A 22,885-nucleotide genomic window follows, 5' to 3' on the forward strand; every position below is an offset into this window, starting at 1 on the left:
TAGACCCTGTCAACCTTGTCCTCAAGGCCCATCAACAGTATATGTTTTGCAGAAAACCACAAACATGCACAGGTGAGGTAATTGGTGTCTCGCCAGAGCTAATTAACTACTTCTATGGATTTCTACAAAACATGTACGGTTGGTGGGCCTTGAGGATAGGGCTGGGATAACACTGCTTAGCAGCAATAAATCCAGTAGTGATCAGCCAGGATCTTTGCAAAAGGGATGAGTGAGCAGTTTCAAGAGAAGCAAAACTGTACCCACTTGCGTTTGGGGGGGGGGGGGGGGGGGAGTCATGCCAGAGAGTGTTAACTTGCCTGTAGGACTGCTTCATAGTTACATAGTTAGTTATTTTGGCTGAAAAAAGACATACGTCCATCGAGTTCAACCAGTATAAAGTACAACACCAGCCCGCTCCCCCACATATCCCTGTTGATCCAGAGGAAGGCGAAAAAACCCTTACAAGGCATGGTCCAATTAGCCCCTAAAGGGAAAAATTCCTTCCCGACTCCAGATGGCAATCAGATAAAATCCCTGGATCAACATCATTGGGCATTACCTAGTAATTGTAGCCATGGATGTCTTTCAACGCAAGGAAAGCATCTAAGCCCCCTTTAAATGCAGGTATAGAGTTTGCCATAACGACTTCATGTGGCAATGCTCCAGTGCACCAAGTATTGAGGGAATGGAGCACGGTGGTAAGAGGTAGTCAGAACAGGTAAATTAACCCTTTGCCACAGTTCCCTCCAACACAAGTGAATAGTTCTTGTAAAACTGTGCTTGCTTGTCCCCATTATTAAACTTGGTAGATTGCTAAAGAAATGTCCATGACATCAAGGGCACCAGTAAAAATGCCAGATTGTCATCAGAAAGTACCATGAACAAATGATACAATTTCAGTTGGCAAACATCTAGCATGCATATGTAGCTTAAAACAGGATTGTCACCATAAAAATCAAATTTCAACAGCAACTGGTCTGAGTGTATTAATTGATAAAGATGCTAATCCTGCATTCAAAACCTTTTTTCTGCTGTTATGGTTTGGAGTCATCACATACCTTAGGAGCACTGGCCCTTTAATAGCCATTGCCATTCAGTTGCATGCTGGGGGGTACTTTTTAGCTATAATATATTCCTCCTCTTCCCTTTATTTCCCTGCCTAGCTGAGACATGATCTTCTGCTCACTTGTGTTTACAAGCAAGGCTGAGGTGACTCAGTGATTGGAGGAGAAAAGAAAAAAGTAAAGGGAAGAAATGACAATATTTAGCCTCCAACTGTGGGCAAAAGACATGGTTCCCACCAGGAACATAATTCTCTTCATTTACTATATAACATTCACTGAAATCAAAACGTGGACAGTACAATACATATGTTATGTAAGTAGATAAAGTATTTATCTACATATATGTGTTTTTTCCCTGGCATAGTATGGCTAATCCTACTGCTTTAAAGGACTGATGCAAAAAAAATATGTTTTACTCACCTGGGGCTTCTTCCAGCCCCTCGCAGCAGTCTGTCCTTTGCCACAGCTCTGGTCCTCAGTGTCCCTGCTGGCCGCGTGATCGGCTCTTCTGAGCCGTTCCCACACGACATGACTAGGACGCGCAGGCACAAGTGCCCACGCAGGTGCCAAAGAGCTGACCCTGCCGGCAGGTCACCATTGTGGGCGGCCAGTGGGGACACCAGGAGGACCGGGGCTGTGGCAAGGGGCTGAGTAAAAAATATTTTCCGCCTTGGAGTTCTTTAAAGTGTACTTGAAATGAGGGGAAGACAGGTGTTTTACTTAGCTCGATATTCTTAAAGCGGCCATAGACTTACAGCTTCATCTGTGTCTTCCAGATCCTCTCTGTTGTGTTGCTGTCAGCCCCATTAAGAGTCTACGACTGTCACACACTATGGTGCATGTGCTGTCCTGTCCACATGCCTACCAGACCATGCTCCCATTGTCGAGAGCATTATACACATGCGCAGTTTGTACACAGACTTGCAACTGCACATGTGCAAAATCAAAAATGCACACGGACAGGACCCCTAAGTGAAAGACCACTCTCCCCCTCCACCATCTCAGCTTTACTTTAACAGTCACGTTAGTGATACTACTGGGCAAAGTTTAGGAAACACCAGAGTTGATGCAAAATTATGCAACTTGAAAATGGACTAATTGAGTGCCACTTAGCATGATTTGATTGCAAAACCCTGCAGGAGCTCATCTCATTGACCATACCAACTACTAATTAAGTTTTTGCTTTTCACATTAAAATAAATGCTATTCTTCATAAAGTCCATTAATGCATAACTTACATGAACAAGTTACTCCATGAAAAGAAAAACAAAGCGAAAACAAGCATTTTAAATTATAATAAGAAGTTTATTGTTTAAACTACAATTTGAGAAAAAAAATAGACTTCTCTCACATGAAAGCCACAACCAGTGCCTTGATGCCTGGCTTCAAAGAAAGCTTACTACAGAACGTGGGCCTCCTCTCCTCCAGGTCTACAGTCACCCCATGCCATGTACCCTTCCCCAATGAAGAGAAGCCCATCAGTTCCATATGACTGCTTATTTTTCTTCATCGCTCCACAGCAAACACACTACCCTAGAGCTATACATATTCAGCACCATATCCTTCCCTAGAACCCCCAAGCTGGAAACAAGTTTAGTGTAAGCAGACAAGGCCTACGCCTGCCCAACCACTGGCAAAAACCAAGAAAAAAAAATACTGCAGATAGTGATACCAAGCGACAAGTGCGGAGTATGGTAAGCTGAAGATTAGAGCGGATGAGATGAGCTCTGCTTATTTTGTGTGAACCATAGAGGTACTAAACAGTAGCTTTTGTTTCTTTTTTCTCTTGCCTCCTTTTTCAACTGTAAAAGGAAAAAATAATTAGAGGCTTGAACTACAACCAATAAAATAATCACACTTGAATAAGCGGCCTCTTACGTGATGGGAGAGGGGTAGGAAGTGTGGAGTCCAGCTTCAGGAAGGCTGCGTCCATGGCTTCGCTAAATGAATTCTGGAAGCTTGGTACTGGGACTCTCTCAGAGCAGTCACTCTCCCCATCACTGTCTGCAGGTACGGTGCTCACCACTGGTTGTTCTGCACAGAAATAAGAACTCAATAAAGTGTCCATGGCATACTATGAAAAGCATACAGAGCAATACTGACCTTTCTTTATTGCAGCTTTAGGCCAGGATTCTGCCTTTGCTTTCCCAACTCTCAGCATCTACAAAACAAAAAAGGGACAGCGTAAAAAAAACCAGATTCACACTAAGCTGATCACAGATAGATTTTTGAAGACACTTCCAGGCAGCGATTGACCCACATACATGTAAAGGATAATCAAATAGGTAAAGCATAACATGATTGGTTAAAATTTGGGCCATAATAGTTGGTTTGCTTTAATATTTACCATGGGATGGATCAAAGAACACTGCAATGCTTTTAACTACTAACAGCAAATAGCCTACCCCACATCTACCACACTAACTCTCTGTCAATCACCCTTTCCACAGTCCTACCTTATGTGTCCCCCCACCCTTTAGATTGTAAGCTTTAACAGGGCCTCCCCTTCCCTTAAGCTACATACACACGGGGAACAATTGTCCCCCGTTGCATGCACGCGACCAGGGAGCGATAGCTCCCTGCCGGCGACAGCTGTCCACATGTGCCGCCAGAAAGGCAGAGATGCGGCGGAAGCGGTTTGTGAATAGAGCGTCCCCCGGCCGGATGCTCCATTCATTCGCGTAGGTCTCCTGTCGCTAGCTCGCATACACACGCGGGACTAGCGACAGCTCCGGCGAAGTTGCGGCGACAGCTGTAGCTGGCGAATGAACATGTCAATCGCCTGGCGACAGCTCCGACGGGCGACGGTTCGCCGCAACACGCGCGTGCCACGTGGTTGCGGCGACGGCCGTACCCCGTGTGTATGAGCCTTTAGTGTGTCCTTAATTTTACTACCCCGGCAATTACACCCTTCTCATGGACTAACTCGTACTTGTTTTGCCGGGTCTCTGTAAACCGCATTTTATACCCTGATTGTATGTATAACCTTGTGCTATGTTGTATAACCGTTTGCTACCTCTCTGTCTGTCACCCCTTGTTGCAATGTATGTATCCCTATTTATTGTCCAGCGCTGCGTAATATGTTGGCGCTTTATAAATACAATAAATAATAATAATAGCAGAAAAAGTGCTTCAGACTGCATGGTGGGTGGTACAGTGCCTGGCACTCTTGTAGTGCAAACAAAGGTTTGACATTTAGCTGGGACAATTAACAGTATGGACTTTGTACTGTCTCCACATATTCATGTGTTACCACTAGGTGTCTCACATGCTGAAAATATGCAGGTATGTCAATGTTCACCAGATGTGCCAGACTATGATAGGGACATAATGCTGGGAATACACGGAGCGATCCGGCGGCTCGATTAGCCGCCGGATCGACCCCCGCCGCGACCCTGCGGCTTCCCAGATCGATTCCCGCTCGTCCCCGCGGGCGCTTCCTTATCTTCCGCTCAATTCCCCGCCCGCAAGTATCGAGCAGGGAATCAATTCGCGCGGTCATCGGACCTGTCCGATATCAATCGAGCCATCAGCGGCTCAATTGATAAGGAACTATCGCTCTATTTCCAGCATTAGACAGACCATGGAAAGGATCAGATTGTTAACCGTCAGGGATACATTTGTAAATAAACCTTATAAAACACAAAAATCAACTGCACCAGATAACTCAGCAGCAATTACAGATTTGTTCCAGCTGCAAACCAAATATCCATGTTCTGTTTTTCTCTGCTTTAATAAACTTCAGGGATGGAATAACCTGTGCTTAAAAATGACAAACTGGCCAAGAGAGAATTCAATTTACCATATTTTTCTAACTATAAGACGCATCTAGAGGGCAAAAAAATAAAAAATAAAAAAATAATTTCTAAATGTCCAGAGTACAGGAGCATCTTGTAGATGCCCCCTCCCCCCCCGATTTATTATGTCCTCCAATGTCCTGTGTCCCCCCCCTCCCTTGTGTCCTCCAGTCATCGTGTCCTCTTCCCCCTGTCCCCCCAGTGTCCTTTAAGTCTGCCTCTGTCCTGTTCAGTGTCCTCCCTTTAAGTTCAACTGTTCCCACTTAATCTCCTCATCCTGTCTCCGTGTCCTGCCCCTGTGGCTCCTTGCTGTGCTGCAAGTAGCGGCGATAGCCGCTTGTATCATTCACCTAACCCAAATGTGCCCACGGTGGGGAGGGCATTAAGCAGAACAGAGGTAGACAGGACACTAAGCGGGACAGAGGCAGACACACAGTACACCTGGAGTGCAGGGAGTCCCTGACATGCGGAGGGTCGGCAGGTGATCATTAGTCAGGGATTCCCTGCATTTAGGCTATAAGACGCAGGGACTTTTTTGTCCCATCTCTTGGGAAGCAAAAGTGCATCTTCTAGTTAAAAAAAAAAAAAAAGATTCGGTAAAGCAGGCATACAGCTTATAATACAGATTTACAGGATCATCTGCTTCTGTAAAGTCATAATTACCTGCCCTGACTTCTTGCAAATCAGTCCCAGGGTCTGTGTCCGGTAACTTCTGATGCATAACACACCCTTCCCCCCCCCCCTCTGCAAATTGCAAACTGCAAATTTTGTAGAAGACTGGGTAAGTTATCCTAATTTTACAGAAAGGGATCCTGTAACTTTGTATTATAGGCTGAATATCTGCTTTATTGGAAGTAATGTTAAGTGGATGCAAATTTCATTAATTTTATGCACGTTTAGGAATCTTGAAAATGTTCCAAGACTCCACAGCATCTTTATTTGGTTTGCTTCTTTTTAAGCTGAATGCATTTGCACACAGTATAACATTTACAATAACTTGGAATTATTTGCAGCTCAGTGACCATCCCTATGCAGCGGATGGGGAGGAGTTCATCCGTGATAATAAGACTGAGAAAAAAAAAAAATAGTACAACAATTCAACATTTCTCAATACCAAAGCCAATATTTGCTTGGCCATGGCCTCTGTACCTTCAGATAGCACAGCATTAAAAATCCCTGCTTGGCTGAGGAACCATTAAACCATTGTTTAAAAATGACCTGTTGCTGCATCCACGATTGCCATTAAAAATTCCACATTCTTGGGGTCTCCCAACTTCTGTCCCCTGTTCTGCTCTGACAATCACTGTAGCAGCTATGTCTAACACAGTGGTCTTCACTCCTCTTGGTAGGCCACTTATGCCCAAGTCATACCATGTCCACTGTCCTGCACTTTGACTGGGCAATCAACAAAATTATTATAGACCAGTTCACAATTTTGTCAATTTTGACAAAAAATGCTAACTGCATATTTTTTTTTACTTTTAAAATCAGACATACTGAACAAAATTGCTAGAAAGCCTTCCCATACCCATGTATTTCTGTTAACAAGCATGTGGTTAAAAGCATGAAGAGTTATGAGCTCACCTGAGCAAAGGAAGGACAACGAGCATCATCTTCTGGGCTTACAAAAGAATCTGTGGGGCTTTCAGCACCTTGGCCAAATACAGAACCTAAAGAATTATGAATGATGGCATTAGACCACAGTCACAAAACAGACTTTGACCAGGTTCACAGTGGCAGTTTTGTGACATGTGACAGCAGGAACACAGCAGATCGGGACAGTGGCACTGCACATTAGCCACACGTTGCATTGGATATAGTGAAGCATACAATCAATGAAAAGGATGCTTTACCTTCACTGTAAAAGTGCACATTTAGCAGTAACCATACTGCAACCAGCTATACCGCAACACACCCACTGCACTGTAATCATCACTCACTGGTGGTGCATTGCTGTGCGGTATGCCACTTTACAAAACAGCCATTTTACCACTGTGAACATGGCCATCAGCTTACTATACAAGAATACTTACTGGACTGAGAAACTGGGCTGCAGCTCAGTGGTGAAAGTGAACAATGTGAATCTGCTGTGGACAACACAGAAAATGGACCAGGTGACATTGATCCAGCAGTGGAACTGACTGCAGGAAATTGTTGCAGATTTTCCAATGCAATATGCACTTCTGGATCTGTAGAAGCAGAGAGAAAAAACAAAAACATTAAGCATCCACACTCAACAGCAATGTGTTATGCAGCACTTCCATCTGCGCAATTTCAAGCGTGTTGTCAGCAACAAACTGATAAGAGTTGCAGAGAGTGCATAGACTGCACTGCCTAATCTCCATCCATGCATTGCGATTTACTGTGGAATCCGGGGGGGGGGGGGGGGATTGCATAGTAACACTGTGCCATGCATTGCGATGGCCACCTGCATTGAAGCAAACCACTTTTTATTATCGTTTTTAATCACTCTTCCCTCCCACTGTCTGATCATAACTTACTCAAATTCAACATCCTTCCATCCAGTCCCTACACATCCCCACGACACACTTCTGTACACAAGTTCTGCAACATTCGCAATCTCAACCCCCAAACACTATAAACCTCTCTGCATCCTCTACATACTTATCCTCTTTTATGGACCCTCAACTAGCAGCTGTTCATTATAACAGCACCTTAACCTCAGCCATTGACTCTGTGGCTCCCTCTACAGTCTACCAACGCCGGGCCCTTAGACAACCCTGGCTTACCGAGGAGATCAAACTACTGAAAAGCCTCTCCCGGATAGCTGAACGGTGCTGGCGTAAAAATAACTTGCCTGAGCGTTTTCAAAGTTACAAAAGAGGCTTTGCACACAGACAGGCCCTCACAGCAGCCAAACATTCATACTTCTCAGTAATCTCCTTACACTCCCACAATCCTAAACTACACTCTGCTACATTCAACTCTCTCCTCCGGCCCCCACCTCCCACTCCCTGCATCTCAGCCGAGGACTTTGTCTCCCTTTAGTCATAAAATCACCAACATCCGAAAAAACTAACCAGCAGCCTCCTCTTCCCCTACATACACCACACCTTACATCCTCCCCAACAACCTTCTCACCACTAACAACTTACTGTCTCCTCATCTCTAAATCACGTCCCAATACATGCCCCCTTGACCCCATGCCCTCTCACCTCATTACTCACGTATCCTCTACCATCTCACCTGCCTTAACCTCCCTCTTCAACCTTTCTCTCACCAGAGGCATAGTTCCATCCTCCTTCAAACAAGCCCTTATAACACCCATACTGAAAACCTTCTCTTGACCCCTCTTCCCTGCCCAACTACAGACCCATTTCTCTCCTCCCCTTCTCTTCTAAACTAAACTACTTGAGCGCCACGTCTACACTGACTTAGTCCATCACCTCACTGCTAATTCTCTGTTTGACAACCTCCAATCTGGATTCCGCCCCAGCCACTCAACCGAAACTGCCCTACTTAAAGTAACCAATAACCTGGCGACTGCTAAATCTAAAGGCCTCTACACTATTCTTATCCTCCTCCTCGACCTCTCTTCAGCTTTTGACACTGTGGACCACCCCCTACTTCTCCAAATCCTCTCATCCATGGGCATTCAGGGTCCTGCTCTCTCCTGGCTTCCTCCTACCTCTCAGATAGGACCTTCAGAGTTGCCTACTCCGGCACTACCTCCTCTCCACATCCCCTCACTGTTGGAGTTCCCCAAGGCTCAGTCCTCAGACCTCTCCTTTTTTCCATCTACACATATGGTCTCGGTCAGCTCATCAGCTCCTATGGTTTCCAATATCACCTATACGCTGATGATACCCAGATCTACATTTCAACACCTTACTTGGACACCCTAACAGCTCGTCTCCCAGACTGTCTCCATGCCATCGCCTCCTTCATGTCCTCCTGTTTTCGAAAACTCAATATGGACATGACTGAAATAGTGTTCTTCCCACCTCACAAATCAATGTTCCTGCCAGACATCTCTATTTCGGTTCCGTAACGCCTGTCCCCCAGGCTCGCTGTCTAGGCTTAATTTTGGACTCAAGTCTCTCATCCAAACCACACATTGACAAACTCTCCTCTTGTCGCCTCCACCTGAAAAACATCTCCCGCATCCGCCCTTTTCTAACACAGGACACTACCAAAGTTCTGGTGCATGCCCTGATCATTTCCAGACTAGACTATTGCAACCCTCTACCCTGCGGTCTCCCTGACAACCGTTTAGCCCCGCTACACTCTTAAGAACTCTGCTGCACGACTCATCCACCTCTCCTCACGCTTCTCCAGCCCAATGCCCCCTCTGTCAGTCCCTTTACTGGCTGCCAATTACACAAAGGATACAATTTAAAATCCTTACTCTTGTCTACAAAGCTCTCCACAACATAGCTCCTTCCTATCTTAATCAACTTATTGTAACTTATTTCCAGATAACATCCTACACGCACTCTCCGCTCTGCTAATGATAGCCTTCTGTCTTCTTCCCTGGTCACGTCTTCCCACTCCCGCTTACAAGACTTCTCTCGATCCTCTCCCCTCTGGAACACTCTCCCTCAACACATCAGCCACTCACCCTTACTATTTTTAGGCGCAATCTGAAAACTCACCTCTTCAGGCAAGCATACTGTCCTACCTCGGACTCCGCCCACTAACACCACCCCATACACAGCTTCCCTTTACCCACTGTCCTATACCTTAAACGTTTAGACTGTAAGGCCTTTTGGCCAGGCCTCTCTTCCCTTTCGTCTCACAATCCTGTGTAATGGGTGTACATACCCTCCACCTCTGTGTAAAATATATTAATTTGTTCACTGTTTTAGCGGTTATAGCCTCTTGTCTTGTATCAACTGTTTGTACTGTAAGCTTTGTATTGTTAAACCCTATATTCTATTCTACAGCGCTGCGGAAGATGCTGGCGCTATATAAAATTATGATTGTTTTCCAAAGGTTTCAAAGACTTCTCTCTCTCCAATTAGGTCACCTGCATTGCACGCAGCTCTATGGTGGAAGCTAGACCTTAGGGATGTAGCAGCAAAATACTTGTGAATGAGTGTGGAGATCATATCAGTACAGTTATTCTAATCAAAATCTGCAAGGGGATTGCTTACATTTTCCCTGCTTCTTGTTTTCTTCAATCTCAATTCTTTTCTCTCTGCGACGTTCATCGCGAGCTTTTCTCTGGCGTAGTTTTTTTCTCTTCTCCACCTCATCTATAAGAAAAGGACAATCAAAACATTTGCAACGTTATGTGCAAAAAATGAAAACATAGGCTTTCTAGAAAGACTTTGGATTACCTACTGTTAAAAAGGATTTATTAAAAGCTTATATTACTGTCCCTACATCAGTTTCCCAAAATGTAAAATAAAGGTGTAAGATAATAGAGCACTGCAGCTAGTGTGGAGAGGGCAAGAATGATTTAGCATAGACCTTGTCACTTGTTACAAATGACCTGGAGCAAGTATGACCGTATAGTACTGTGGTATTAATAGTGATGGTAATAGTCCACTCATTTTAATGGAGCAGTGGAAGTGCCCTCTTGTGATCAGATGTGGCAAAGCTGCTGCACGGCTGCTCACATCAAGGCTCCAAAGAATTCCAATCTTCTGTCATTTTCACCCCCCTACTCCCATAAAAGCTACTGTAACTGCAACATGTGACCACACTGGTTGGATGACCGTAGAAAATAATTTTTCTCTTTTACTAAAGAACTTGTTTTGTTGCAACAATACCCACTCAAAGAAATAATCATATGGCTGCCTATATAGAAACACTGGACTATTAAAATGAGATTAAAATTTACTTTGTGGTAAGCTGAATGAGCATCTTAGAAGCAAGAGCTAACTGAATACATCTGCAGATAAAAACACACTGTGTGGCGTTTAGTGCACTGTCATGTCGGCAGGTGAATCATGTGTCATGTCTGGAGGGGCACAGCAAAAAGGCAGAGGCAAATTTCAAATTAGCTTGATGCTACATTTATAAGTAATACCCACAACATTACTCAGTATACTTTTGGTCCAGCTATAATGAACAGGGAGGAGGTGCTCTCCAATCACCAATGTACTCCCTAGATTAGGCTTTGGTTGAGAAATCCCCACACATTAGCACATTGAGCATGCAAACATGCTTGAAAAGCTGGCATGTTAGGCCCCTTTCACACAGGAGGCTGAACTGTGCGGGTTTGTGGGGCAGTGTCCTGTCTGCCGCCTATGAGCACCATTTAGGTGCATATAAAAATGTGGCCGAATTATAGCTTTTGGAATACCGTGTGCATCAGCAATTGACACGGTGGCATTACACAGCAGCAGAGTACCACGACATGATGCGTCTGAGCATGGCAGTGGCCCCTCAGATGTGATTACATTGAGTGGAGGGCGTCTGCCTGTCTACCGCCAGAACCAAGTGCTAACAAGCGCCCGGCCGATGCAACAGAGTAGCTGACAGGCAGCGAATTCACCGCCTTCAGTAGCCCATATAAAAGAGCCATTTACGCAATCCAAAAATTCCATTTGGCAGTCAATCAATTCAGGGAGAAGGAGAAAAAAGTACCTGCAAAGTATGCCAGGGTTTCCTGTGATACAGCAGGAGGTCCAAGTGCCATTTCACAAACACTGAATTCACAGGTGAGAGGCAGATGACACAGATACCGATAACGCCTGCGCACCTCCTGCAAAACAGACCATTACATACAACATTTGTTCATGTATATTTATACAGAGCTATATGAGAACAGTAAGTTTAACTAGCAAAAGAATACTCAGCCAGGCTGCTAACAAATCTGCCTCAAACTGTACTCACATTTTCATTTACCAACTTCAGATAAGACATTTTACTTAAAGTGTACCAAAGCCGAAAAAAAAAAAAAGTTTTATACATACCTGGGGCTTCCTCCAGCCCCAACGCCGCCATCCTCTGCTTCCCCAGCTGTGTCCAGTCACTTCAGCAAGTCTGGGCCAGTCTACGCCAGAGAAGTGCGCCCTCTACGTATCTCTCCAGCAGTGCACGCAAACAGTGCACTTCTCGTACATCCTACTGACGAAAGTGATGGGACCCGGGTCCTGAAGCTTCAGACAGCGGAGGAGGGCGGCGTGGGAGCGATCTGAGTAGATGGGGCTGAAGGAAGCCCCAGGTATGAATAGAACTATTTTTTCCCCAGCTCTGAGTCCCTTTAAGTCCTACAATTCTAATTTCCCAATAGGTTAGATTAAGTCTAAAAGCCTTCATTTTAACCACTTAGTGCAAATGGGCGTTTACGAAACGTTCTATTTTGCCGCAGTGCTCCAGGACCCACATGCACACATGCCAAGGGGGGAGAGTGCACACTTTAAAAAAAAAAAAAAAGTCAATGGGCAGGTGTGAAGTGGTTGATCTTCACCTGACAGTCATGGATACCGGCCATACTCTTCTAGTTTGCTGCCAGCCTCCCATCTGCATCTCCTGAAAAGACAGGTACAAACGACACCCATAGGTCTGTACAGAAGCGTGAAAGGCATGGCAACACTTCCTCCCCTAAGTCTAGAGCAGGAGACCTTCACCTGCAACTTCTGGAGGTCTGCGTTATAGTTTAACCTCAGAATCCATAGTAAAGGGACTCAGAGCACCTCTCATGGGCATGCCTTTAAGCCAGATGACTTCCAACAAAGTCCTGCTATAACCCCTCTGGAGGAGCCTCTTGCAATGGCCATGCGTGTCACTTCCTCTTCCTGCTTCATTCAGTGATGCACTTCTCTAACAGAGAAGACGGGTGACCTGGAAGTTATAACATAGCCAAGATGGCAGTGGCGATTTTTAAATTGAAATCAAACGAAAACTATTTGGTGTAGAATGGCGATTCAGGCATCAAATGAAAGAGGAGAGCACATGCTACAGAAAGATTTGCATCTTTAAAGAGAACCCGAGGTGGGTTCTAAGAATCCAATTAGCATACAGAGGCTGGGTCTCCATATAATACCCAGCCTCTGTTGCTATACAGTCTCCCCCCTGCGCTCTGCTATGCCCCATAAATCAATCGCCGAGCTGGCGACGGCTGTTTACATGTGAAGTGTCAGTCTGCCGCTCCCCCGCCTCCTCCATAGCGCCGGTCCCCGCCCGCATCCCTTCCCTACCCGCTGATTGGAGGGAAGGGACGCAAGCGGGGACCGGCGCTATGGAGGAGGCAGGGGAGCGTCAGACTGACACTTCACATGTAAACAGCCGGCTGGCAACACGCTGCATGTCGCCAGCATGGCAATTGGTTTATGGGGACAGCAGAGCGCAGAGGGGGGCTGGAGGGGAAACAGTATAGCAACAGAGGCTGGTCATTGTATGCAGAACCAGCCTCTGTATGCTAATTGGATTCTTAGAACCCACCTCGGGTTCTCTTTATGTACTTTGCAGTACTGGCCGGAGTCTAAAGGCTCATACACACATCAGGCCATAGTCTTTGGAAAATGAAAGATCACAGACCAATTTTACCCCCTTCCATGTAGTATGAGAGCCATACCTACACAGTCTATTCTATGGAGCTGAACTCCCCATCAGACAGAAATCTTTGCAAGATGCTGCACACAAAGTGGCTGTAGACATTCAAAAGATCAGTATCCGCAAAAGATCGGTTCCTGCAAAAGGCATAGTCTATGATATCTGCAGATCATCATATATACCTTGTTTAACAGACATTCATCTGCAGATCAGATATACCAGGATAGATTTTCAGATCTGCAGATGATTGTCTGATCTGCAGATGAATGTCAGTTAAACAAGGTGTGTATGAGGATCTGCAGATATAGACTATGAATGCAATTTGCAGGAACGGATCTTTTGCAGATACTGATCTTTTGTGTCTGTACAGCATCTGTGTGTGCAGCATCTTGCAAAGATTTCTGTCTGATGGGGAGTTCAGCTCCATAGAATAGACTGTGTAGAGTATGGCTCTCATACTACATGAAGGGTGGTAAGATTTGTCTGTGATCTTTCATTTTCCAAAGACTATAGTCCGATGTGTGTATGAGCCTTTAAAGGCAAACCCATGAGAGGTGCTCTCAGTCCCTTTAACCGACAAAACTGGAGCTGGTCAGTGAGATGCTACCAATTCCAGCATGCAAACTTAAAGGAAACATGAAATGGTAATAGTTGTGTATTTATACTTACCTGGGGCTTCCTCCAGCCCCATGAGGTGCATAGGCTCCCTTGTCTCCTCTCAGACTGCTCCGTTCTCCCACCCGCAAATTTGACCAGTCGCGCATGAGGGTGCCGCTGCCCTTGTTAAGCTCCTGCAGCCGGGATTACCAGCGGGGATGACAGGACAACAGTGTGGCCAGAGAGGGAGCCAGCAAGATCACATGGGGCTGGAGGAAACCCCAGGTAAGTATAAATACACCACTATTAACCATCTCAGGTACAATTTAATGCAAAATGTATGCAGTTTGTGTAGGTTTTTGATGGGCCCAGTACCAAATGGCCAAATTCCAAGCTGTGTACAGTGTGCATGCTGAAGCATCTCACTGGCCATTTCTAGAGAAGGAAAGAGTCAATGAAAAGCCTAGGGCCTTCCCAGAACCCAAAAGATCAGAGAACTGAAGCTGCACTGTAGTCTGCAGGTTTAATGAAAACGAAGTTTCACAAAATCCACCATCTCTAATAAGGATAGAGTTTTCCCTTGTGTGTACGGCGCTTCAATTTTCCAACGAGGAGATTATGAAATGACTTCTCCCACTTCCTGTACAGCCAACACCAACTCACCTCAGTCACGGTAAAGCCGTCGATTTCTACCACTGTAGCCGTGATGATTTCAGGACATCGCTCAAGACTTCCATATTCATGGACAAGGCACCGCACATTCACTGGATGGAGATAAATGTGCTGACTGTCTACAGCTGGAGGGAGAAGAGTTTATTTCATTTTGCTGGAAAGTATATATGGTCTCCATTAAAATAAATCTGTTAGACACGCACCTTGATAAAAGTAATAAAAGTGAGGGTTTGCTGGCGGGCCGGAAGGAGTAGTTTCTTCTTGAGTCTCTGGGGCAAAATCAACTTCATCATCATCATCATCATCATGTGTCACATCATCGCTCTCAGCAGAGACCGACTCCAAGGCTGCACACTCCATAGACTGACACAAGGCTTCACATAACGGATCAACAACTTCCTCATCAAACGCCGATATATACTGCACAACCTGGATACAGAGATTATATACGAAGGCCAAATGACATGAAGACAGAGTTATTAAAAAAAAAAAAAAATCTTATGAGATCACCTCCCACCCTGCAGTTGATCTTTGCTGTGAATTACTGATGGTCACGCAACTAATTTGGGGGTTGACGCAAATGTGATGTTAAAAAGGTCTGAACCTCCGACATAACATTTAATAATAATTTGTTTTCTTACTTTTTATTACTCATACAGTTATCATATTTGCCTTTCTGCACAATATTGTCTGTTTACAAGATTCCTGCTTTGTTTTAATATGTCAACCTCCATATCCCTCACTTCAAGTGTGCAGAATATTTTGCCTTAAAGGAAACCTGAACTAAACTTTCTAAGCACACCGATCTTAACTGCCATATTCTACATGGCCAATTAGCGTTTATTTACTAAATGTACATTGCACTGACATTTACATGATACGGTTCCTCAGAGCAGTTAATAGAACCCTTACCATAATCCTAGTTTAGTATCCTCCCATCATAGCCAGTGCTTCATGACATTACATACTGTCACTTTATAAAAGGTTTACAAAGCATCCCCGGCGGTTGTGGATGAAATCTTGAGTACCCCGACATCTCTATTATGAACATTAATATAACCACTAATCATGGCTTTCCAAACATTCCTTTATGCTTTTAATTTAAAAAGATTTATAATTTGCATCTTTGAACTTACTATAACAATCAGACTGCAAAAACTTCAAGTACTTCCTGAGCTTTACCCCTTTACCTCACCTCGGGGTAACCGTACCATGTTTTGAGAACTTTGAATACTTTACTACAACATGGTTTGAGTAGATCAAGCCATTTACCCAAATATACAGTATATGTATAATTTGTACAATATTTATTCACGTTTGTTCTCTCACAAAATATTTAAAATAGAGATACTGTTCAAATACTAACTTTACTGTTAACACTTAGTGGTTCCTCTTCAGCCTCTGTCTCCACATTTAAAACTTCTGTGGGCACTGCAGCAACTTCAGATTCCTGTTCATGGGGTGCATGGAGACGCTCCTGGCGATCCTGTGAAGTAGGTGAAGATTACAAAAAACAAAAACCCTAATGTTCACTACACTCAGAAAGTGTAGTCATAAATGCACTACTTTCTCTGTAAGCTCCCCCCCCCCCCCCTCCCCTCCCGATTTTTCATCCCATCTGCACCCACAGGGACCCTTGGACTATAAGCTGAAAAGGTGGGACTTGAAAGTAACATTCAAAACCACTGGTCCTCCAATCAGTAGATAGCATTGCTGAGTAGAGAGCAGATGGCCTTTCCATTTCAATGGACCAGGGTCCCCTCTTTACCTCAAGGCAACCTTGACAGCATAGCTGATGTCAAAGAAAGTCCTGACTGATTATATTGCACAGGGCAAATGAAGGGGGGGCACTAGGTTTCAGCAGCTAGGAGACCGAGGGTTACATTTTGGAGACAAAGATGATAATTTGAAGTAAAAAAAAAAGTGTAGGATCACAATGATCATTGTTAATATGAATCATAACATGTAAGTTATGAAACTTCAGTTATTTATTACCCTTTACCACAATCACTACATCCATTATCAAGAGCCTTTCTCCAGCTGACAGATGTTCACAAACCAACCTTTAAATCCTGAATAGCTGCTTCTATGAAACAGGCTTCTGGGGTGTCCTTCTCAACACTGTATTGCTTCAGCAGAGCCGCCTGCTCCTCAGCTATAATTTGCTTTAGGATCTGCTCTTTGGAAGCCAGAAGCAGCTTGGAAAACAAACTATGTTCCTCATCTGAAAAGGAATACATAACAGACCTGATTCAGTGTCCAGAATGAAGAGCAAGAAATCACCCCTTTAATACTCAAAAGTATCTTAAAGGGAACCTGAAGTGAGAGGGAAATGGAGGCTGCCATATTTCCTTTCAAACAATACCAGTAGCCTGGTGTCTTGCTGGTCTAATTTGGCTGCAGTAGTGTCTGAATCACACCAGAAACAAGCATGCAGATAACCTAGTCAGAGCTGGCAGTGTCAGAAACATCTGATCTGCTGCATGCTTGTTCAGGATCTGTGGCTGAAAGGTTTAGATACAGAGGATCAGCAGGATAACCAGGCAACTGGTATTACTTAACCACTTCACAACTGAGGGGTTTTACCCCTTCAGTATCCGAGCAATTTTCTCCTTTCAGCGCTCCTTACATTCATTCGCCTATAACTATAATTACTTATCACAATAAAATTAACTATATCTTGTTTTTTTCACCACCAATTAGGCTTTCTTTAGGTGGGACACTATGCCAATAATTATTTTATTCTAAATGTGTTTTAATGGGAAAGGTCAGTTTAGACTTACCTGGTAAAGATGTTTCTAAACATCTCAGTGTACGGCAGGAAAAAGGAGAGACTCCAGGCTCCTCCTCCAAGGGAAACACAATTGACAAGAAGTTTAAAAGGCCCCCACCCCCTGCTACCCTCAGTATCTAGACAAGAAATCCGGCCAATGAGACACCCAAACGTGACCCAGACTCCTGTCTACAGCTCAATCCACACCAAAACAGTGCAAAAAAAGTCAGGAAGAAAGGATAGAAGGCAGCATAGAGGGAGGGATGTAGTATGCCGTACACTGAGATGTTTAGAAACATCTTTACCAGGTAAGTCTAAACTGACCTTTCTCTAACCATCTCAGTGTACGGCAGGAAAAAGGAGAGATAGGCGAGTAACCCCCTACTCACATGAGGGAGGGACTGCTGCCTGAAGCACCTTTCAACCAAAATGTTGGCACTGACTGAAGAAGATTCCCATCTAAAATGCATATCTGGACCAATCAGTCTTTGGTTCTCCCAAAAAGCTTAATCGCTTCAATTCTCTGTAGATTGAAAATAATGCAAGGCTGACAAGCGCAAGGCTTAACAAGCCTGTGCGAATGAGCGCAAGGCTTAACAAGCCTGTGCGAATGAACGCAAGGCTTAACAAGCCTGTGCGAATGAACGCAAGGCTTAACAAGCCTGTGCGAATGAACGCAAGGCTTAACAAGCCTGTGCGAATGAACGCAAGGCTAACAAGCCTGTGCGAATGAACGCAAGGCTAACAAGCCTGTGCGAATGAACGCAAGGCTAACAAGCCTGTGCGAATGAACGCAAGGCCAACAAGCCTGTGCGAATGAACGCAAGGCTAACAAGCCTGTGCGAATGAACGCAAGGCTAACAAGCCTGTGCGAATGAACGCAAGGCTAACAAGCCTGTGCGAATGAACGCAAGGCTAACAAGCCTGTGCGAATGAACGCAAGGCTAACAAGCCTGTGCGAATGAACGCAAGGCTAACAAGCCTGTGCGAATGAACGCAAGGCTAACAAGCCTGTGCGAATGAACGCAAGGCTAACAAGCCTGTGCGAATGAACGCAAGGCTAACAAGCCTGTGCGAATGAACGCAAGGCTAACAAGCCTGTGCGAATGAACGCAAGGCTAACAAGCCTGTGCGAATGAACGCAAGGCTAACAAGCCTGTGCGAATGAACGCAAGGCTAACAAGCCTGTGCGAATGAACGCAAGGCTAACAAGCCTGTGCGAATGAACGCAAGGCTAACAAGCCTGTGCGAATGAACGCAAGGCTAACAAGCCTTTGCGAATGAACGCAAGGCTAACAAGCCTATGCGAATGAACGCAAGGCTAACAAGCCTATGCGAATGAACGCAAGGCTAACAAGCCTATGCGAATGAACGCAAGGCTAACAAGCCTATGCGAATGAACGCAAGGCTAACAAGCCTATGCGAATGAACGCAAGGCTAACAAGCCTATGCGAATGAACGCAAAGCTAACAAGCCTATGCGAATGAACGCAAGGCTAACAAACCTATGCGAATGAACGCAAGGCTAACAAACCTATGCGAATGAACGCAAGGCTAACAAGCCTATGCGGATTGAACGCTAGGCTAACAAGCCTATGCGGATTGAACGCTAGGCCAACAAGCCTATGCGGATTGAACGCTAGGCCAACAAGCCTATGCGAATGAACGCTAGGCCAACAAGCCTATGCGAATGAACGCTAGGCCAACAAGCCTATGCGAATGAACGCTAGGCCAACAAGCCTATGCGAATGAACGCTAGGCCAACAAGCCTATGCGAATGAACGCTAGGCCAACAAGCCTATGCGAATGAACGCAAGGCTAACAAGCCTATGCGAATGAACGCAAGGCCAACAAGCCTATGCGAAGGAACGCAAGGCTAACAAGCCTATGCGAAGGAACGCAAGGCCAACAAGCCTATGCGAAGGAACGCAAGGCCAACAAGCCTATGCGAAGGAACGCAAGGCCAACAAGCCTATGCGAAGGAACGCAAGGCTACCAGGCCTATGCGAATGAAAGCAAAGCTATCAAGCGTCTGCAAAATGAAAGCAAAGCTATCAAGCGTCTGCAAAATGAAAGCAAAGCTATCAAGCGTCTGCAAAATGAAAGCAAAGCTATCAAGCGTCTGCAAAATGAAAGCAAAGCTATCAAGCGTCTGCAAAATGAAAGCAAAGCTATCAAGCGTCTGCAAAATGAAAGCAAAGCTATCAAGCGTCTGCAAAATGAAAGCAAAGCTATCAAGCGTCTGCAAAATGAAAGCAAAGCTATCAAGCGTCTGCAAAATGAAAGCAAAGCTATCAAGCGTCTGCAAAATGAAAGCAAAGCTATCAAGCGTCTGCAAAATGAAAGCAAAGCTATCAAGCGTCTGCAAAATGAAAGCAAAGCTATCAAGCGTCTGCAAAATGAAAGCAAAGCTATCAAGCGTCTGCAAAATAAAAGCAAAGCTATCAAGCGTCTGCAAAATGAAAGCAAAGCTATCAAGCGTCTGCAAAATGAAAGCAAAGCTATCAAGCGTCTGCAAAATGAAAGCAAAGCTATCAAGCGTCTGCAAAATGAAAGCAAAGCTATCAAGCGTCTGCAAAATGAAAGCAAAGCTATCAAGCGTCTGCAAAATGAAAGCAAAGCTATCAAGCGTCTGCAAAATGAAAGCAAAGCTATCAAGCGTCTGCAAAATGAAAGCAAAGCTATCAAGCGTCTGCAAAATGAAAGCAAAGCTATCAAGCGTCTGCAAAATGAAAGCAAAGCTATCAAGCCTATGCATATAAATGCTAATGAATGCAAATGAATGCACGGCTGACAATCTTCTGTAAATTGAAGCAAAGCTATCATGCATATGTAAATAAAAGCAAAGCTGACAAGTATATGCAAATAAATGTAAGGCTTAACAAGCCTCTGCAAAAGAAATAAAGTCTTGCAAGCCTATGCAAAATGAAAACAAGGCTAACAAGCATATGCAAATAAAATCAAGGTTAATAAGTCTCAGCAAATAAATGCAGGGCTAAGCAGCCTAAGCAAATTATAATCTGCACACAAATGCAAATCAGGGGACCACCTGAAATTATTCAGAGATTTGTTGGGTGAAAGTTTCTATACCCCCAATTCTGCCAATCAACTTTATTCCTGTGCAGGCTTGACCAGCTAATTTGTTATAATCCCGGGGAAACCTATTGTTGCAAATGGCAACATTCCACCTTCATCCAGTCCTGCATCTATTGCTTGTTTGGACACAGGAGAAGAAATAGCACAAAACATACAAGGAAAACCACTCTAATCTCAGCCATGTGAATGCATTTCCCCAGCAAATAATTATCAGTCCCCACAGCTAGCATGCAACAATCCTATGCAAATACTAGACCTAAAAATTACTTCTGTAAACTCAAAGGAATAGGATCAGGGGTAAGGGCTTTTAGCAATCGCTGAGCCCCATCTGGAGAAAAGAGACACTTGGGGATTCTAATCTTTGTACTGTCCCCTCAGATTCTCCCCCCAAGCAAATACATGGTAAACGCTACATCACCGTGTTGTCTGCCGACAGAGGATCCGCCATGACTTGCAACAGCAACCGCTCAGCCGGCGTCTCTGTCTCCTCCATTATACTGGAGTGATCCGGAAGTACCACATCCTTAAGCTTCTGCTGTGATCACTTCCTACGGCTGCTGGAGGACGGCGTTGTCCATATACAAAAATCTTGGCGCCGTCTCATCCTAGCCATCTCCCCCTTGTCAGATGCCACTGTGCACCCGCGTGCACTCACCGCTCAAACTGCCCACCTGGCCGAGCTAAGTGAGATCATCTGCGACCCTTCAGGCTACCGAAGGGGGGAGATTCCCAGTGTCATAACACACACAGACATGATGACCACCTGGGAACAGAAGCACTATGTCTAACTATTGCAGGCAGGATAAACTTCCCAACGCCTGATCACAGGCCAGGATGGGATCTTATCCCAAACAAACTGCTCTGCATAGCTACACAAAGTCGCCAAATAGATAAATAAACTACAGCTGTCAACTGTGTCCTCGGCAGGCCGGAAACACAAGATACTGAGGGTAGCAGGGGGTGGGGGCCTTTTAAACTTCTTGTCAATTGTGTTTCCCTTGGAGGAGGAGCCTGGAGTCTCTCCTTTTTCCTGCCGTACACTGAGATGGTTAGAGAAAATAGGAAAACATTTGGAAAAAAAAAAACATTTTTCAGTTTTCCGCCATTATAGTTTTTAAATAATGCATGCTACTATAATTAAAATCCATGTAACTTCCAGCCAGAATAGCCAAGGTCTTCCCCTCAGCTAGCCCCTTCTGCTTTAGGGGACGTAGAGTGACGGGGGACATGCTACATACCTGGTGGTCCTGCCCTCGCCTCATCAGATTCTGGAGTCGGGTTTTCAAATTGTTGTCCGCCCTATTCCATAAAACAATCCCTAGAAACCCGTGGCAAGCTTTATTGCATGCAAAAATCGACCCCCTTACAGCTAAACAAAACAAATTAGCATCTCTAGTGTTTTCAGCGGCCACTATGACTATAGCCAAAAATTGGAAGAAGCCATCAGTTAATTTCGAGGAAGTCAAGGCCAGAATGAACTCTTTTATGGTCAATGAAAAACTCACAAGCATACTTCGAGATACCCACAAGTCCTTTGAGAAAATATGGGAACCCTGGATCCAGCTTGAGCACCCGGGCATGGAGGATACTCTAATCTCAAGGCTATGAGATGGGCCCCCTCTCTTTTTCTTTTTCTCTCTCTTTCTTCAGCTTTACTTCTCCCCCTGGCCCCCCCTAAGTCTTGAATTGCAGAGGTTCCGCTCGCAGCTTGAGCCAACCTCCTAAGCTTCACCCCCCACCGGCCTTCCCCTTTCACCCACCCCCCCCCCCCCCTTTAGGCCGGCTCCTCTACCCACCTTTCACCACAGAATACCCCAGATAGCTGGTTTAATCCTCTGAGGTACATTTATTTCTTTCACAGATACTGTTCCCCCCCTCCCATTGGGCCTAATGGCCCAGGCTGTCCCCTTCCCAGTTACCCTTTGTGTGGTAGGTCTTCCCCCCGCCCCTCCCTGAGGTACATCGGACAACTTACCTAGTTAACCCGGGCTTCTGTGCTTGCCCAACCAGGGCTAAGTATAGCACGCCGGCTTGACGGTATGCCTCGCTCTCCCACGTTCTTTATATTAACAATACTATTTAAGTTATGTGACTATTCTGCAGCTTATAACCAATTTGAGTCCGATGCAATGTATTCCACGAGCACTGTTGATCTATGTTTCTTTCCTTATGTCACCCACTGTTCATGTTTGAAAAATTTCAATAAAAACTTTGAAACAAAAAATCCATGTAACTTATATGCCCATTTGTCCCAGTTATTACACCGTTTAAATTATGTCCCTATCAATGTTTGGCGCCAATATTTTATTTGCAAATAAAAGGTGCATTTTTTTCAGTTTTGCGTCTATCCCTAATTACAAGCCCATAGTTTATAAAGTAACAGTGTTATACCCTCTTGATATAAATATTTAAAGATTT

At 44.7% G+C, this 22,885-nt stretch overlaps 1 protein-coding gene across 1 annotated transcript in view; it reads right to left on the reverse strand.

Moving 5' to 3' along the window:
- Nucleotides 1-2,348: 2,348 nt before the first annotated feature.
- Nucleotides 2,349-22,885, reverse strand: part of RNF10 (ring finger protein 10) — a 44,343-nt gene continuing 23,806 nt past the window's right edge. Inside the window, exons 7-17 of the mRNA XM_068238692.1 lie at nucleotides 16,663-16,823; nucleotides 15,966-16,085; nucleotides 14,803-15,028; nucleotides 14,591-14,724; nucleotides 11,420-11,537; nucleotides 9,979-10,080; nucleotides 6,895-7,050; nucleotides 6,446-6,531; nucleotides 3,168-3,225; nucleotides 2,943-3,098; nucleotides 2,349-2,866 (exon numbers count right to left, since the gene is read on the reverse strand). Coding sequence (XP_068094793.1) covers nucleotides 2,796-2,866; nucleotides 2,943-3,098; nucleotides 3,168-3,225; nucleotides 6,446-6,531; nucleotides 6,895-7,050; nucleotides 9,979-10,080; nucleotides 11,420-11,537; nucleotides 14,591-14,724; nucleotides 14,803-15,028; nucleotides 15,966-16,085; nucleotides 16,663-16,823 — 1,388 coding nt within the window. The 3' untranslated portion in view covers nucleotides 2,349-2,795. The remainder of the gene's footprint in view (nucleotides 2,867-2,942; nucleotides 3,099-3,167; nucleotides 3,226-6,445; nucleotides 6,532-6,894; nucleotides 7,051-9,978; nucleotides 10,081-11,419; nucleotides 11,538-14,590; nucleotides 14,725-14,802; nucleotides 15,029-15,965; nucleotides 16,086-16,662; nucleotides 16,824-22,885) is intronic.

The sequence above is a fragment of the Hyperolius riggenbachi genome, chromosome 1 (assembly GCF_040937935.1).
Source record: "Hyperolius riggenbachi isolate aHypRig1 chromosome 1, aHypRig1.pri, whole genome shotgun sequence".
Lineage (NCBI taxonomy): Eukaryota > Metazoa > Chordata > Amphibia > Anura > Hyperoliidae > Hyperolius > Hyperolius riggenbachi.